Raw genomic sequence first — 14,531 nt, forward strand, 5'->3', positions numbered from 1 at the left:
GTGTATGGAGTAGGAGCTGGCATGGTAGTAAGACAGTATTCTTGTTGCAGGATAGTAAATGTATTTTGATCCAATCATTGTAAGAAAGTTTTATTTTGAATTGAGCTTGTCTCTGTGTGCTCAGTTTTACAGAGTCAGTGTTAAAATATCCCTAGTGGCTATATCACAATGTAAAAACAAGGACCTGTGCTCAGGTTGAAGTTGGTTGGCACTGTGCAGCGCATTGCCTTACTTCACCTGAACTCCTTGCACTAACGATAGGTGCAACAAAGCTTAGAGGAGAGTCAATAAAGAACAGGCTGTACACACCCACACAGTCCTGACAGGAGGGCTAATGAGGCAAACGGAAAACACCCATGCAGTTGAATAAATCATTGATTTAGCAGTTAAAGGGTTTGTAATCCATCTAGTCCCTTGCTACACAAAAACGTTTGCTACTTGTTACTTCAAGTAGCATAAGTATGTGCAGAGTTTGACACTAGAAGGTTTGTGCTCACCTGAAGTCTGACTTAAAACCTTGTATGTACGAGACGATGTGACCAGCGGTTAAACTTGTAGAAAGAAAAAATATTTGCATAGAAAGAAACAGGTGTAATCTTAAGATTTTTTTAAACAAGGTAATTTATTTTTATTTATTTATTTTTTTTGTGGAAAATGTAATTTGGCTCTTTAATAAGTTGTTAATAAATGGATTCTGGTAGAGATCCTCTGCAGCCCTTTTCTAAAAAGTGTGAAGAAGGACACATAGTTTGACTAGTCGCAAGGATTTTTCACAAACACCCCAAAGTTTTTGTTACAAATGGATAATAACTGATCTACACACCTTTAGTAAATGAGCCATCAACAAAGCAAGCACATGGAATCTTCTTAGAAAATGCTAACTAAAATGTATAATTATGAAGGATGAAACATCTAGTTTCTATTTTCTTAACATTTGCATTTATTCGGCATCATTTGCATCTTTGAATCTTTTGGGATCTATGCCGTAACACATCAGTTTTAGTTTCAAAGCCAGAGTCAACCTGAACGTGTCACTCTTGTGGCTGTTTTCTATTGGCGCAGGAGTTCAATAAAGACACGTCAGGAGTGCCACAAAACGCGACTAAGAGATTGAGAGCGCTGCGGCCAATCACAGGACGAACCCGTTTCGTGACGACAGAAGGGAACACCCAATCACACCGCAGGGTCTTGAAGGGGCTGGTCTGTTGACAGGAAGAGTGTGAGGCGGAATCACTACAATCCGTCTGTGCCCATAGTTTAGCCTTTCAAACAGGATTTTACATTCCTTCACCCCTGCGAGGTGTGTGGACTTAAATTATGCGTTTTAAGATCGACCCGAATCAAAGATGCAATGGAGGTCAATAGTAGTTGGTCTGGTCGTACTGAGACTCTCCCTCAGCTGTGTGCTGTGGCTAGCCTTCGGGCTCGGACCTAACGTTAGCTGGGGGTTCAACTTCCCTCTCAGTTTCGGTTTGCACAAATTGGATCTGCTATTCAGGGAGGAAAAGGGTACCGGCCCGAGGGGCAACTCGTGGTCTCAACGACTACCCGGTCAGAAATATGAAGAGACGGCGAGCACCTGTGCAAAGGTCGGAGAGGAGTCACTCAAGAGATCCTACCTGAGCTTCTTCGATGGCAACAAGGACGAGTACGTCCGGAGATACAGCTCCTTCCCGGACACGCTGAAGGCGAAAATGAAGACCATGGCCAAAGAAATGTTCTATTTCGGTTATGACAATTACATGAAATATGCTTTTCCCGAGGACGAGCTGAATCCCATTGACTGTGAGGGGAGGGGACCAGACGTGCTAAACCCGTGAGTCATTCAAAGCTGCCCTGGCTGTCTAAACTGGCAGACACCTGCCGGACAGGTCATTTACATCTTAACTGTCCTCTGCAAACTGCGCTATTTGCATTGAGTGTGTGATCATATAACATAGTGTAATCCTGCTGCTGAGCTCAGTAACTCAGTAACAAGCAGGTTGGGTTTCAGAAGCTTTTTGCGTTGGACCGTACAAAGGCAGGCATCACTTAAAGGTCTTGATGGTTCCAAGGGGTCACGTTAAGGAACTGTTTAGTTTGTTCCTCACTCCATTCACAGGCCAATGAGCCATTGTGGTAATATGAAATCTAAAAAATATGTAGAGTAAAACAATATTAGGGCTGCAACTGATGGTTATGTTATGATGAATTAATGTGCTGATTTTTAAAAATCATTTCACTGTTTGGTCTATGAAATGCCAATAAATAGTGAAAAATTTGCCCATCACATTTTCCCAGATCCCTCTGTGTCATCTAAAAATTGCTTGTTTGGTCCAACCAAAAGTCCAAAACCTGAAGATAAGCAGTGTTTTATCATGAAAAACTAAGAAAACCAGCAAGTATTCAAAGTTGACAACCTGAAGCTGGTACATATTTGGCAATTTTGTTAAAAGCAATGACTTGAATGATCAGGCGATTATCCTAATCGCTGCTGATTAATTCTGTGCTGATGCTTTGTTGACTTATCGTTCTCTCTTATAGCTTTAAAAACATCACACTCAACCAAAGACAAAGGAGGGAATGAGTGTGTGTAATTATAGTGAAAGTACAGCAAACATAACAAGTGTTCACATACCCAGATCAATCAGAATGCTTCTTTGATTGCAGTCTTTCTGTTTTTGGGGAGGTTTCAGCATTTTTCAATGTGTAACAGTATATCTGGTTGACTGGATTTCCTTTGTGGTGCTTAAATCATTAAAAAATAACACTGGTGGAGCTTTCTATTCAAGAAAGTGACCACAAGATGACACACACAGTTCATACTTCTTTATTCTAAAGGAAAAACCCTGTCTCATATAGTCATATCTGACAGTAGACTCTTTAGATGCACATTCATTGTCAGGTAAATGTGTGTCAGTTGTCATGTGACTGACCAAAAAAAGCATTCTTTATCGTTTGCAGCTGCGGAGTCAACGTCGTTTTCTGTCAACATTTCTTTCAGTCACTTGATAGAATTAGGATTTTTGAATAATGAGTCATTATATATTAAAGTAATTTTTTTCAAACAAAAATGTCAACGTTCCCTTGTTCCAGCTTCTCAGCTGTCAGATTTCCTGCTTTTCTGTGTTATATTTAATAATAAGTTGTTATTAAATAAAGAAATAAATCAGTCAATAATAAATAGAGAAATATGTGGATTTTGGCAAATGAGGTCACCTGGGACTTTAGGAAAGTTTGATGGACAGCCTTTACAATTTTATAGACCAAATGATTAATCAAGTAAATAATCAGCAGATTGATAGATAATGACAATAATTGTTAGTTGCAGTCTTAGTCTGAGCTGTGCCTGTGCTGATGATAACTATGATAAGGGAGAACAATATTTTTAGACAATGGGGAAGGAAACTCTTCATTTTTGGATTGAAGATATGCTCCCTGTTTTGCGATTGGCTGATGAGTTCTCTCTCTTTTGCACCACGACACTCAGGCTGTCTCACTGCTTTGATTTCAGGTCAAACATCAACATAAACGACGTCTTGGGGAACTATTCCCTTACACTAATTGACACCTTAGACACCCTATTGGTAAGTTATATTCAGTTTCTGTGTCTTTATGCTACACAATGTGTCAGCAGAGTTTTACTTTCTTATGGCTCTTATAGAAAAAGTACAATACATAGAGTGTGTGGGGTTTATTACAGTATGCTACCTTCTGGTTAGTATTGGCATTTGGCAATATAGTGACTTTAAATATGAGACTGGAAAGCAGCTCAATCTAGTTCATGAGTTTTTTTTAATGTGCTACATTCAATAGCACAGTTGCATCGTGGTTAGCACTTCCTGACTGCGATGTAAATTGTGTTTTCTATCACAGCCCAAACTTCCCCTGACATGGAGTCAGATGGATCAGAGTCTCTACTGCCTGCATGAGTGTTACTGTGAAAGCCTTAAAACTGACAGTGCAGGGTGTCTCCTTTGCCCTGTGCTTAGCTCCAGGATTCACAATCCTAAACAAGATTCTGGATTAAAAAAGAATAAGGCACCAAAGTAATTTCTGTGACAGTTATTGGGACTTTTTATGAAGTGATAACTGGATTGCTCAGAGCTTCTTTACAACAGTTGTTGTCTATAATTTGAGCAAAATACCTTGAAATCACTCACTAGTTTGCGACCTAAGAAGCTTGTTGATACAGTATACTGTAGTTATATAATGTGGCGTCTCTCTGCAGGTGCTCGGAAATGTGACGGAGTTCCAGAGAGCTGTCAAGCTGGTTATAGATACTGTGTCTTTTGACAAGGACTCAACTGTGCAGGTTTTTGAGGCAAACATCAGGTACAAATGTTGCTACTATACACAAGAATAAACTGTCCACCTGACTTCAGATACAGCGACTGACCAGGCTGGATTCTGAGGTTAAAAGTGTGTCATGATTGTTAAAAGTGTGTCATGAATCTTGATTGTGATCATGATTACTTTTGTAGCCCTCATGACCTAACTGGACACAGCACATTATTTCTGCAATAGCAATAATGACAATTATAACTTCAACATGTGATTTTCAATATGTACACAGATCATGATACTGAACAGAAAAAAAGCATACTGCGATGATATTTTATCTGTTTCTGCGAGGAACCCGTTTGTAATATTCCTCTTTTCCCTGAAGGATCTTGGGAAGCCTCATCTCATCTCACATCCTGCTGACGGACCCAAAACATCCCTTTGGCAAGGTGGGCTTTGAAGGTTACGATAACGAGCTGCTTCACTTGGCTCATGACTTGGCTGTCCGCTTGCTGCCGGCCTTTGAGAACACCAGCACAGGCATTCCTTACCCCCGGGTGAGTGAGACAGCTCTGGCCACACAGTACAAGAACATTTTACAAGATACCTGCTATTCTACACGTTATCCTTTAAAGATTGAAATCAGTCGCTTTATTGACTTGTACCTTACATGCAGGTGAACCTGAAGACCGGAGTACCTCCTGATAGCATCAATGAGACTTGTACTGCTGGAGCTGGGTCCCTGCTGGTGGAGTTTGGGATTTTGAGCCGCTTGATTGGAGACTCCACGTTTGAGTGGGTTGCCAGACGAGCTGTGAGAGCTCTGTGGAGCTTGAGGAGCAACGAGACCGGTCTGTTAGGTAAGTACAGCTTTTAAAATGAGCTTCCACCCAGGGCAGTTAAGGCTTCAGCATGTACTGTAAATGTGATGGCTAGAGTTGTCATAGAATTTAAAGCAACTTTCTGTCTGTAATTCTTTAGGGAATGTAGTTAATATCCAAACAGGCCAGTGGGTCGGCAAGCAGAGCGGTCTGGGAGCTGGTATGGACTCCTTCTATGAGTATTTGCTCAAATCATACATCCTTTTTGGTGAGAAAGAGGACTACGGGATGTTCCAAGCGGCTTATGAGAGCATTCAGAACCACATGAGGAGAGGGTGAGTCCCACACTGAAGGAATGTGATACTGCAGCTTGTGTGAAAGTAACTGGGCGTGTTGGCGGAATGAGGGAGCTTCACACGAGGTTGCACCTGAAACTGTTGCAGCAACGGTATGTAAATGAGTCTCTGATTGGGAATGGCCAAACAAAGACGAAATGAAACCTCTCACGGTTTCCACTGGAAAGTTGCATTCTGAGACTTGAGGCTGTCACGAGATGTGTGACATCTGCATGCACACAGAGTAACACTTTCCTCCCCTCCACCAACCAGTGATAACAGCAAGGGACAAACCAGCACGGTCTAATGGTGGTGAGTGGTGTGACATATTGTGAAACCTCCTCTGCCTCTGTGTTTTTTCCAGGAGAGAGTCATGTAATGAAGGAGAGGGTGACCCACCTCTCTATGTTAATGTGAACATGTTCAGCGGTGAGATCATGAACACCTGGATTGACTCCCTTCAGGCCTTCTTTCCTGGGCTGCAGGTTAGATTATACACTTGCAGCTTTGACAGATAAGCTGAAATATGTGTTCAACTAAAGGGAGTGTGTTTCCGTTCTGTGCACCAGGTCCTGAATGGTGATGTAGATAATGCCATTTGCCTGCATGCCTTTTACTATGCCATCTGGAAGCGCTTCGGGGCTTTGCCAGAGAGATACAACTGGCAGCTGCAGGCCCCTGATGTGCTCTTCTACCCATTAAGGCCAGAGCTGGTGGAGTCGACCTATCTGCTGTACCAGGTAGCAGTTCTGACCTGTCACAACACAGCATTGGTGTTGGTGGATTGTTGTACGTCATTGTTATCGTCACTTCCCCGCAGGCGACCAAAAATCCTTTCTATTTGCACGTTGGAATGGACATTCTCCAGAGCCTTGAGAAAAATGCCAAAGTCAGGTGTGGATCATGCAATATTCGCCATTTTTGGAAGTTTTACGATGCTTTGACATGTCTACTTTAAGCCGAGCCATGTTATTTTGCAGATGTGGGTATGCCACTCTCCACCACGTCGTGGACAAATCCAAAGAGGATCGTATGGAGAGCTTCTTCCTCAGTGAGACATGCAAATACCTTTACCTTGTAAGTTGCAGCTTAAGTATGTCAGAGCTAGAGCTATGTTACAGTATATATGATTATGACCACATGATATGAGGGCATAATATGAGTCTGGATGTATATTGATCAATGTAATACAATAAATACAATAGATTAATTGTTATTTTCCTGGAGATAAAGACTGGAGTGCAGTTAACTGGTACAATTTCTTAAACTAGGCTGTTGTAGCAGAGCAAAATGTTAATTATAACCTCAATTCTTATATTTTAAATTATTGCTGCAATGAATGTATATGTATATTTTTAGCTACTGTTTTATTTCACTGCTAAAACTGTCATAAAACAGTGAAAAATGCTAATGCAAATGCTAGCTAAAGGTAGCATCCTCCTCCAGTTTACTTGTTTTGTTCCAACCAGCAGTGGCAAACCCAGATATATTTAATTCACAATGATAAAAGACAGATTAAAGTAGCAGGCCCAAACATTTGAGAAGCTGAAGACAGAAAATACTTCAAGCGCAAATTGATGATTGATATCATATAAAAATATCATCATTTTTGATTGTCAGCCAGCCATTGTAAATTTAAAATTCAGGCCCATTTTTGTCTCAGCTCCTTCCATACTGTCATGTGGACAAAGAAATGTCTCTCTTCCAATGCAGCTGTTTGATGAGGACAACCCACTTCACAAATCCGATAACAAGTACATCTTCACCACAGAGGGCCATGTCGTGCCTATAGACAAGCGCTTCAGGGAGAAGCAGTGGAAGGATTTTTTTCCTTGTGAAGAGGTAGTACTGACAAAAAGAGAGCCAAACAACCGGCCGCCACCTAGCAACATCAGCAATGTAAGGCCCAGCCCGTCTCACTGTTCACCATTATCAGTGTCATGTGAAACTACAACCAACAATCTCCTACAACATTTTCTTAAAACATGCGATATTGCTGTTCTTTCTTCCTTTCTCTCTCATTCTGCAGTGCAACAGAATCCCAGAGGAGCGACGGTATGCTCTGCCGTTAAAGAGCGTCTACATGAGGCAGATTGATCACATGGTGGGACTTTTCTGAGCAAGAGGATGCATGTGGTGACACTGGCATGAACAGGCCTCCGCCACACCCCCTCAGGTGCAGGTGCAGTGAGATTAAAAAGGACCCACTGTTGGTCGAAATCCTCGTCCCGTCTGTCCCACTGCTCAGGATCCAGACACTAAAGCAAACCTGAGAACGCAGCTTAAGTGAAAGGTGAACAACGTCTCTCATGAAAAATTAGAAGATTGTGTAAGTGATTTTCAGATTACTTCTTGGAGCAAGAAGAAAAAAGTCTGTTGAGGTGTTGGTTCAGGTATGAGTGTGTATACATTGTGTGTGTGTTTGTGTGTGAATGCATATTTGAAATGACAGCTGAGCTGTGAATGATAAAATTGTGTTTATGGGAACAGTGCCATCTAGCCACACGTACATAAAATGCATAGCCTATAAAAACACTCGCCTCTAAAAGTATCTCTCTAAACATGATGATTAGTGCCTCTTTGCAGTGGATTCACTTGACTACATCAGTGCTTTTACATAAGGGCTGCACATTAACAGAAAACGGCAGTGAGAGAGAGGTTCAGCCGACTCTTGCTGTTTTAAAGTGCCTTCAGTTTTACTTGGTCTTTCTGGATGCTGTCAGTGCATATTGGTTGTGCACAACGTTGTCAAGTACATCCGGAGGCCACTGTCGATTTGCACAATAGGTGTCATTCCATGAGTGTGTACAGTTTTGCACCGATTATGACATCAGTGTAAAGCTACTTTTTTAGACACGACGAAACAAGCCATAAAATGTATTTTTTAATGTAAATGAGTGAAAACGTGTTTGTTCTCCATCATTGTTCTGTCACACGTGTTTAGTACACGTAGTTTATTCTTGTTTAGAGTAAACGGAAGTTGTCATTTGCTGTTTCTGTTTCTCTTAATTGCACATCATCATACTTTAATTGTCATGTGGTGCGAACTCAGGGTTTAAAGGACAAACAAAAATCAATGAATGCTTTCGTAGATAATAGAACTCTCTTGAAATGTTATCGCCTACAACGTCTTAGAATTGTCTTAGGTATTTGTTTTGCAAATCTTACAACTTGGTTATCTGAGGTAAATAACTGAATAACTGCACTGAACTGAAGTACAGTTGTACTGTGAATATTCATCGTTGTTCCACGCAGACAGGACAAGTGTATGATGTCTCCTTAACTGATGTTGATTGAGATATATTCTCTGGACTGGTTCATCTCTTGCCAAACATCATGAGTATGTAAAGCTCAGCAGAGCTTCAGGCTGCATGGCTCGATTACTTCAGAGCATTGGCATCGTCTTTGGCCTTGGGAGACAGCTGTTCATTTCTCAAGTGCTGTCTAAATTGCTCCAGGCCATGGGAATCATATTTATGAGTTTTTGAACTGGCTTACGTCACCCCAAACGACTCAGATTATCTTTAAAGGAATAGTTTGACATTTTGGCTAATAGGCATATTCACTTTCCAGCTGAGATTTAGACGAAAAAGTTAATACCACTGGATCCCAGTCTGGGGCCGTTTCGCAAAAAACGAATTGTGAGTATGACTCGCATGCCAATCGCAAATGTTTGTTGCTCAGAAATTGCAGATAAACTTGCAAGTCTTGCAGGACAAAAGTATCTCTAATCAGTACTAGTTGCTTAGAACTCATCAAAATGATTTGGATATGAACTGATTTCATTGCATAAATTTGGTGAAATGGGCCCTTGTGTGTTAAATATGACATTACCGCCAGTAGCTGGTTATCTTAGCTAAGCACAAAGTAAACAGGGGATCAACTAGGTAGGTTCTGTAACAAAATCTACCTATCAGCCCCTTTAAAGCTCATTGGGTAAATAAGTACAAAAATTAACATGTTAATTAATGATCTTTAGAGGTGCTTGTAAGATGTTTTTAGTATTTGGACAAAACTAGGCTAGCTGTTTACCCCTGTTACTAGCATTTGTGCTAAGCTAAGATACAACTGTAACCAGCTGTTGGCAGTAGCTTGAAGTGAACAAGTGTATTTCCCAAAAATGTCTGTTCCTTTAGTCTGGCTGAAATTAAAGATAAGGACTGTTCAATCCTGTCTTGTTTCAAAATTCTAGAAAAGGAACCTAAAACATTCTGTGAAATTAATAAATGACAGATTATGAACAAGACATTGCTGTGTTGGTTTTTATTAGTGGAAAATGGAAAACTACTCAGTTTTCTACAGAAGCTTTAATAGACTTAGTCAAAGTTTACAATTATTGGTTTCTGTACAGGATAGTCAGCTCAAAGGCCTGTTGATTCACTTTTAGACCAGGATTTTTAAGTTGAAGTATATTACATCTACCATTCAGCAGAGTAGCAGTAGATCCACATGGTATCACCACACTTCATGAACTGTCCAATAGAAAACAGTTTAATTATATACACTGGCCCTTTTCAACTATTGCAAAAAGTTAAATTTTCTAACACTCTCCTTTAAAAATATATTTTTTACCTGTTTGAATTGTATCTCAAACTGTAGAATTTCTGTATGGAAAAGCCATTTCTACTGACGAGTTTTTTTTTAATCTCTAACAAAAGTTGAAGTGCGTCTGCAGGTGGTGAGGTCCTCTCGTTTGCTTTTTGGCTGTATACTTACCAGTTACTGGAGCATAGAGATGATGCATAAGCCTGACATCTATTCACATTAGCATATGTGAGAAGAAATCACTTCATGCGGACAGAAGCTCTTGATGTCTTAACTACAGATTGCATAGCCCTCCAAAGATGAGTTCAAGAGACTCGAGAGAAAAGTTAGTTTAGTTGGTTGTCATCCGAAATCTGCACAGGATTTTCAGAGCTGGCTTCTGGTCTCAGCTGACCGGAAGTCTTTGGTCAAAGCTACAACTCATTTTTGAACACAACAAATATGACTTTTATTTTTTTGGGATCGCCGGTTTGAGAATGGCTGTTTGAGGGGACGGTGCTCATCTTCATTCATCCTCAGCTTGAATTGAGAAGGGATTTGTGGAATGTGACAGGGCTACAACATCAGCCTGTGGAAAAGAAAGAAAATCGCACTGCTTAACTACAGTAGCAGGTGCAACAGTTTCAAATGTGCATCATCATTACGACACTGTGCAGACGTTACTCACCTCCACTGGATGTCTCAGCGTGGCTCTTAGAAGAGACCACAATCTTTCAGGTTTTCTTTGATGATGATGTCGGTTACGGCGTCAAACACAAACTTGACGTTCTCTGTGTCTGTGGCACAGGTCATGTGAGAGTAGATTTCTTTGATGTCTCGGCGCATGTTCAGGTCCAAGAACTGCACTTTGATGTAGTTACCGGCATCCTCGTAAGTGTTGGGGCCTTAACGAAAAGATATCAAGACAAAGGGGCATGTTTGATTAGTTGGCCACTTACGAATGTCCTTAAATGTGCTGCAGGTTGTGTGTTGGGGGTGACCTCACCATCGTATTCAGGAAAGCACATGCTGAGATGAGCTTTCTTGATCTTCTCAATGAACACATCTTTCTTGTTGAGGAAGAGCACAATGGAGGTGGCGGCGAAGTAGCGGTGGTTGCAGATACTGTTAAACAAGTGCAGGCTTTCGTGCATTCGATTCTGAAAGAAAAATGTGTGTTCCCTAAGAAGAGCCTCTCCAGTAAACCAAGTTTTGAATAAGACACAAGCAGCGCAGAATAGTGGGATCTAACTGTTATCGTACCACTTCATCGTCCTCCACCAGCACCATGTCGTAGGCGCTCAAAGCAGCAATGAAGATGATACAGGTCACACCTTCGAAACAGTGGATCCACTTCTTCCTCTCTGACCTCTGGCCACCCACATCAAACATTCTGCATGGAAAGAGAAGCATGATATCTTAATGACTGCAATCCAGCAGAGTGGGAGCACTGACGATGGGTTATTGGTGCTCTCCTCCTGAGAAATACCAGGCTGAGTCACCTGAAATGGAGATCTTTGAAGGAGAACTGGGTCTCGATGATACCAGTGGTCTTCACTCTTGATCGCAGCACATCCTGCTCAGTGGGCACGTACCCTGGTTGGATCAGTCGCTCCAAGTCATTCAGGTAGCTGAGGGAAAAATGCAATTCAGTCAGTAACAAACCCTCACGTGAGACCTTGCGACGACTTTAAATCTCCGTTTGGGTGATTTCTTACTATCCAGCGGAGTCGTTGAGTTGGTACTCTGAGGCCCTGTCAAAGCACGCCTGTATGCCAGAATCCTTCCACAGGCGCAGAATGATCTCTGACAGCTCTTTAGGCATGGTGCCTTCCTCAATGGTGTCTGCAAGATGCATGAGTTTCCTGGCATCATCCTGCAGGGCGGACCCAAGAGGACAGAGACACATGCAAGTTATGTTCAGTGGTCTAACTCGAAAACAATTTACGCAACACACATTTAAGTCTTTCTCAGCTGTCGTTACCTGCTGATCAGCGTGGCCGTAGCCAATATTGAGTGTGTTCATGGCCTTCACAATGGCCATGATGGACTGCAGGGTGTTGCTGTAGATGATGGTGATGAACTCCAAGCATTCTTCAAGCGAGTAACCATCTTTGTGGATAATTCTGATGAGGAAATACAGAATTGGTATGTGATTTACAGTCAGTTAGGGAAGAAATGTCACATTAAGTGCAAAGTCGAATGATCTCACTTCATCTGTTTGACGATAGTGCTTTTTCCTGATTCTCCAGCACCTGTGCGAAAGAAGAAAAACATTAAATGTGGTTATAATTTCATAGTGATTCATCTTTAAAGATTTTGGAGAAATGTGACTTCTTCTCAACTGCAGTTTTGTGCTTTTATTCATGTTTTAGGTTTCATATTGTGAGAGGAGAATGATATCAACATTCTGCAGGTGACCTCGTGGCATTTATCGGACAGAAGATCCCAACAGGTTATAATACTTCTTAGTCCAGGTCTAATCTTGTTCAGAGCTGATGTCTGGGGGAACTTTCCCCATCCCTGACCTGCATTGTCATGAGGAGATGATAATGATGAGCGTGGAACAATATCTGTGACAAGCTGACACATATTCAGATTATTCCCAGCTGTACTGTGCTTTTAGGTCCAGCGTTGTTATATAGAATTTACTGATTTTTTGGTGTACAGATTTTGTTAGTGCTTAACAAAAACAAAAAACCTAGCCCAATTTAAAATTCTTACTAATTTCCCCCTCGATCTAGTGCCTGTGATGTGTTATTGTATTTGAATGCTCCAGCCACGGGCCCTGTTTGGGATGGGCTGTAGAGTATCTGTGTCCTTCAGCGTTAAGCCCTTTGTGTTGCAGGACGTGTTGTTTCAGGATTAACAAGGGATTGCATTGAGTGATTATCAAAGTGTCTTAGCAATTCAATGACATAGGCTATTAAGCCTTTCACTTTCCCTAAACATATTGCTTGTTTTCATCGCATTTTATTTCAATGAGCAGGCTTTTAATATTATGCAAATTTAGTAGGCGTTTAAAGGTTATTCAGACCAAAGCAAACGTCAGCCAATGAGATCTGTTCGTGTTTATAACTTAGAAATAAAGCGTATGAAAGATTAAACCAAACTTTTTACACCTAATGCACCAGCAGCTATAATTATATTGTATAGAGAGACAAGATAACTATTTCTCCTGCAGGACTTTGTATAAAAATAGCCTCACCGTGGGGCCTTATGGGGCCCTTAAATATGTGTAACCATGACGATGAGGCTTCCTCTTATTGTGTCCAGCTCTGTCTTTACCTAGCAGCAGCAGCTTGACAGTTCTTGCATCCTTGTCGGCATCCTCCTTCAGCTTCTTCTCCAGCTCTCTGGAGCGTTTCTCCTCAGCGCTCGCTCCAGCCCCCATCCTACTTTTCCCGGTGTGGGGCCCCTCTGCCCAAAAGCCAAGTGTCAGGAAAAATGGAAGTAGGCCCTACTTTCCGACCGGTGCCGTCAACTGTGCAGCTGATGCGTCAACTGCCTGCAGCGAGCACTGGAGAATGTTTGAGTATTTTCCTGTCTTAGGAGAGGATTTCGGGCATCCTCTGCCCACCTGACTGACGAGGGCCAATGGAGCACAAGGACAGGGGCGTTTTAGAGCAGAGCGAAAGGTGTGAGGAGCAGCAGACATACATCAGTGTAGGAGCGATCTAACCTTTAGGGGGACTTTGCTGTGCTCAGCGGAAGATGAACATCGGCTCAAGTGCTTATCTCTCGATGCTGTTCTTAGGTGCCTTTAAAAGAGAAGCATGTAAAGCAAAATAACTTTATGCTGAGTGTTTGCACCTACATCTGGTAACTTAGTTACCCAAACTAGCGTAATCTCAAATCAGGACCAAAATAGAAATAAAATCAGATGTTGGATATAGCATGGTCTTAAATGTACAGTGTTTGCAAAGAGGTCTGTGCTAGGGATTTTAACAACCAGTCTCCACAACAATCACAGTAAATGGAGCCACTGAACTAAATACTGCATGCAGAGCCTTCAGCTCCCAGTCCAAACATGAAGAAAGACAAACTGAAATTTCTTGCACGATACTGCAGACTGAAGGGTGAGTTCTGAAGTGCTTAAAGGGCTTTGCGGTTTCACCTGACAGATCTCATTGACCTCAATCTGAGGCTGGTTCAGGATCCTAATCTACTCACTTTCAATTATGTACTGAATGCATGCATGCACAGTGTGTGTGTGTGTGTGTGTGTGAGCATCTGTGGGCATTTCCCCACACATACAGTAACTTTTTGTCTCTTTTGCTGTTTGTCTGCGCACACTTTTGTTTACAAAAACGATCTGCAAATAAAGTTTTTATTATATCTTTATCGTTTTTTTGTGGGAGTCAATGTTGGTTAAGTTTTTGAGTCGATAGTGCCAATGAAAACACTGCTGCACATCAGCAGTGGAAGTAAATATTGTACTTTTAACTGTACTGCATTCATTTCTGTGGTTACAAGTCATATACAATATGTATGATCAAATGTTATAGATTAAACAGCTGAACAGTGTATAACGTTATTAGAAAATAGCTCCACTTTGATCAATTACAAGAGTAAAAATACTTTTACA

General features: G+C 41.4%; 2 protein-coding genes across 2 annotated transcripts; one reads left to right on the forward strand and one right to left on the reverse strand.

Annotated features, from left to right (window-relative positions):
- Positions 1-1,217: 1,217 nt before the first annotated feature.
- edem1 (ER degradation enhancer, mannosidase alpha-like 1) lies at positions 1,218-9,672 on the forward strand. Its single transcript, XM_041947324.1, has 12 exons — positions 1,218-1,816; positions 3,494-3,566; positions 4,211-4,314; positions 4,649-4,820; positions 4,940-5,123; positions 5,245-5,419; positions 5,784-5,904; positions 5,989-6,159; positions 6,240-6,313; positions 6,400-6,496; positions 7,133-7,318; positions 7,449-9,672. Exons 1-12 carry the CDS (start codon positions 1,347-1,349, stop codon positions 7,536-7,538), a joined length of 1,917 nt encoding a protein of 638 aa, XP_041803258.1. The 5' UTR covers positions 1,218-1,346; the 3' UTR covers positions 7,539-9,672.
- Positions 9,668-13,478, reverse strand: gnat1 (guanine nucleotide binding protein (G protein), alpha transducing activity polypeptide 1). The gene is made up of 9 exons (XM_041947335.1): positions 13,232-13,478; positions 12,156-12,198; positions 11,928-12,069; positions 11,662-11,819; positions 11,446-11,574; positions 11,207-11,336; positions 10,950-11,103; positions 10,632-10,848; positions 9,668-10,532 (listed from the first exon to the last, which is right to left on the reverse strand). Exons 1-8 carry the CDS (start codon positions 13,335-13,337, stop codon positions 10,658-10,660), a joined length of 1,053 nt encoding a protein of 350 aa, XP_041803269.1. The 5' UTR covers positions 13,338-13,478; the 3' UTR covers positions 9,668-10,532; positions 10,632-10,657.
- Between the last annotated feature and the right edge of the window lie 1,053 nt (positions 13,479-14,531).

Source organism: Chelmon rostratus, chromosome 2 (genome assembly GCF_017976325.1).
Source record: "Chelmon rostratus isolate fCheRos1 chromosome 2, fCheRos1.pri, whole genome shotgun sequence".
In the NCBI taxonomy this organism is placed as follows: domain Eukaryota; kingdom Metazoa; phylum Chordata; class Actinopteri; order Chaetodontiformes; family Chaetodontidae; genus Chelmon; species Chelmon rostratus.

Excerpts from the sequence above, each read along its gene's own strand:
- edem1 (XM_041947324.1), top strand. The coding sequence starts at position 1,347 with ATGCAATGGAGGTCAATAGTAGTTGGTCTGGTCGTACTGAGACTCTCC. Across the intron at positions 3,567-4,210 it reads ACACCTTAGACACCCTATTG|GTGCTCGGAAATGTGACGGA; the intron begins GTAAGTTATATT and ends GTCTCTCTGCAG. Across the intron at positions 7,319-7,448 it reads CACCTAGCAACATCAGCAAT|TGCAACAGAATCCCAGAGGA; the intron begins GTAAGGCCCAGC and ends CTCATTCTGCAG.
- gnat1 (XM_041947335.1), bottom strand. The coding sequence starts at position 13,337 with ATGGGGGCTGGAGCGAGCGCTGAGGAGAAACGCTCCAGAGAGCTGGAG. Across the intron at positions 11,575-11,661 it reads CTCAACGACTCCGCTGGATA|CTACCTGAATGACTTGGAGC; the intron begins GTAAGAAATCAC and ends TTTTTCCCTCAG. Across the intron at positions 11,337-11,445 it reads TTCAAAGATCTCCATTTCAG|AATGTTTGATGTGGGTGGCC; the intron begins GTGACTCAGCCT and ends CTTTCCATGCAG.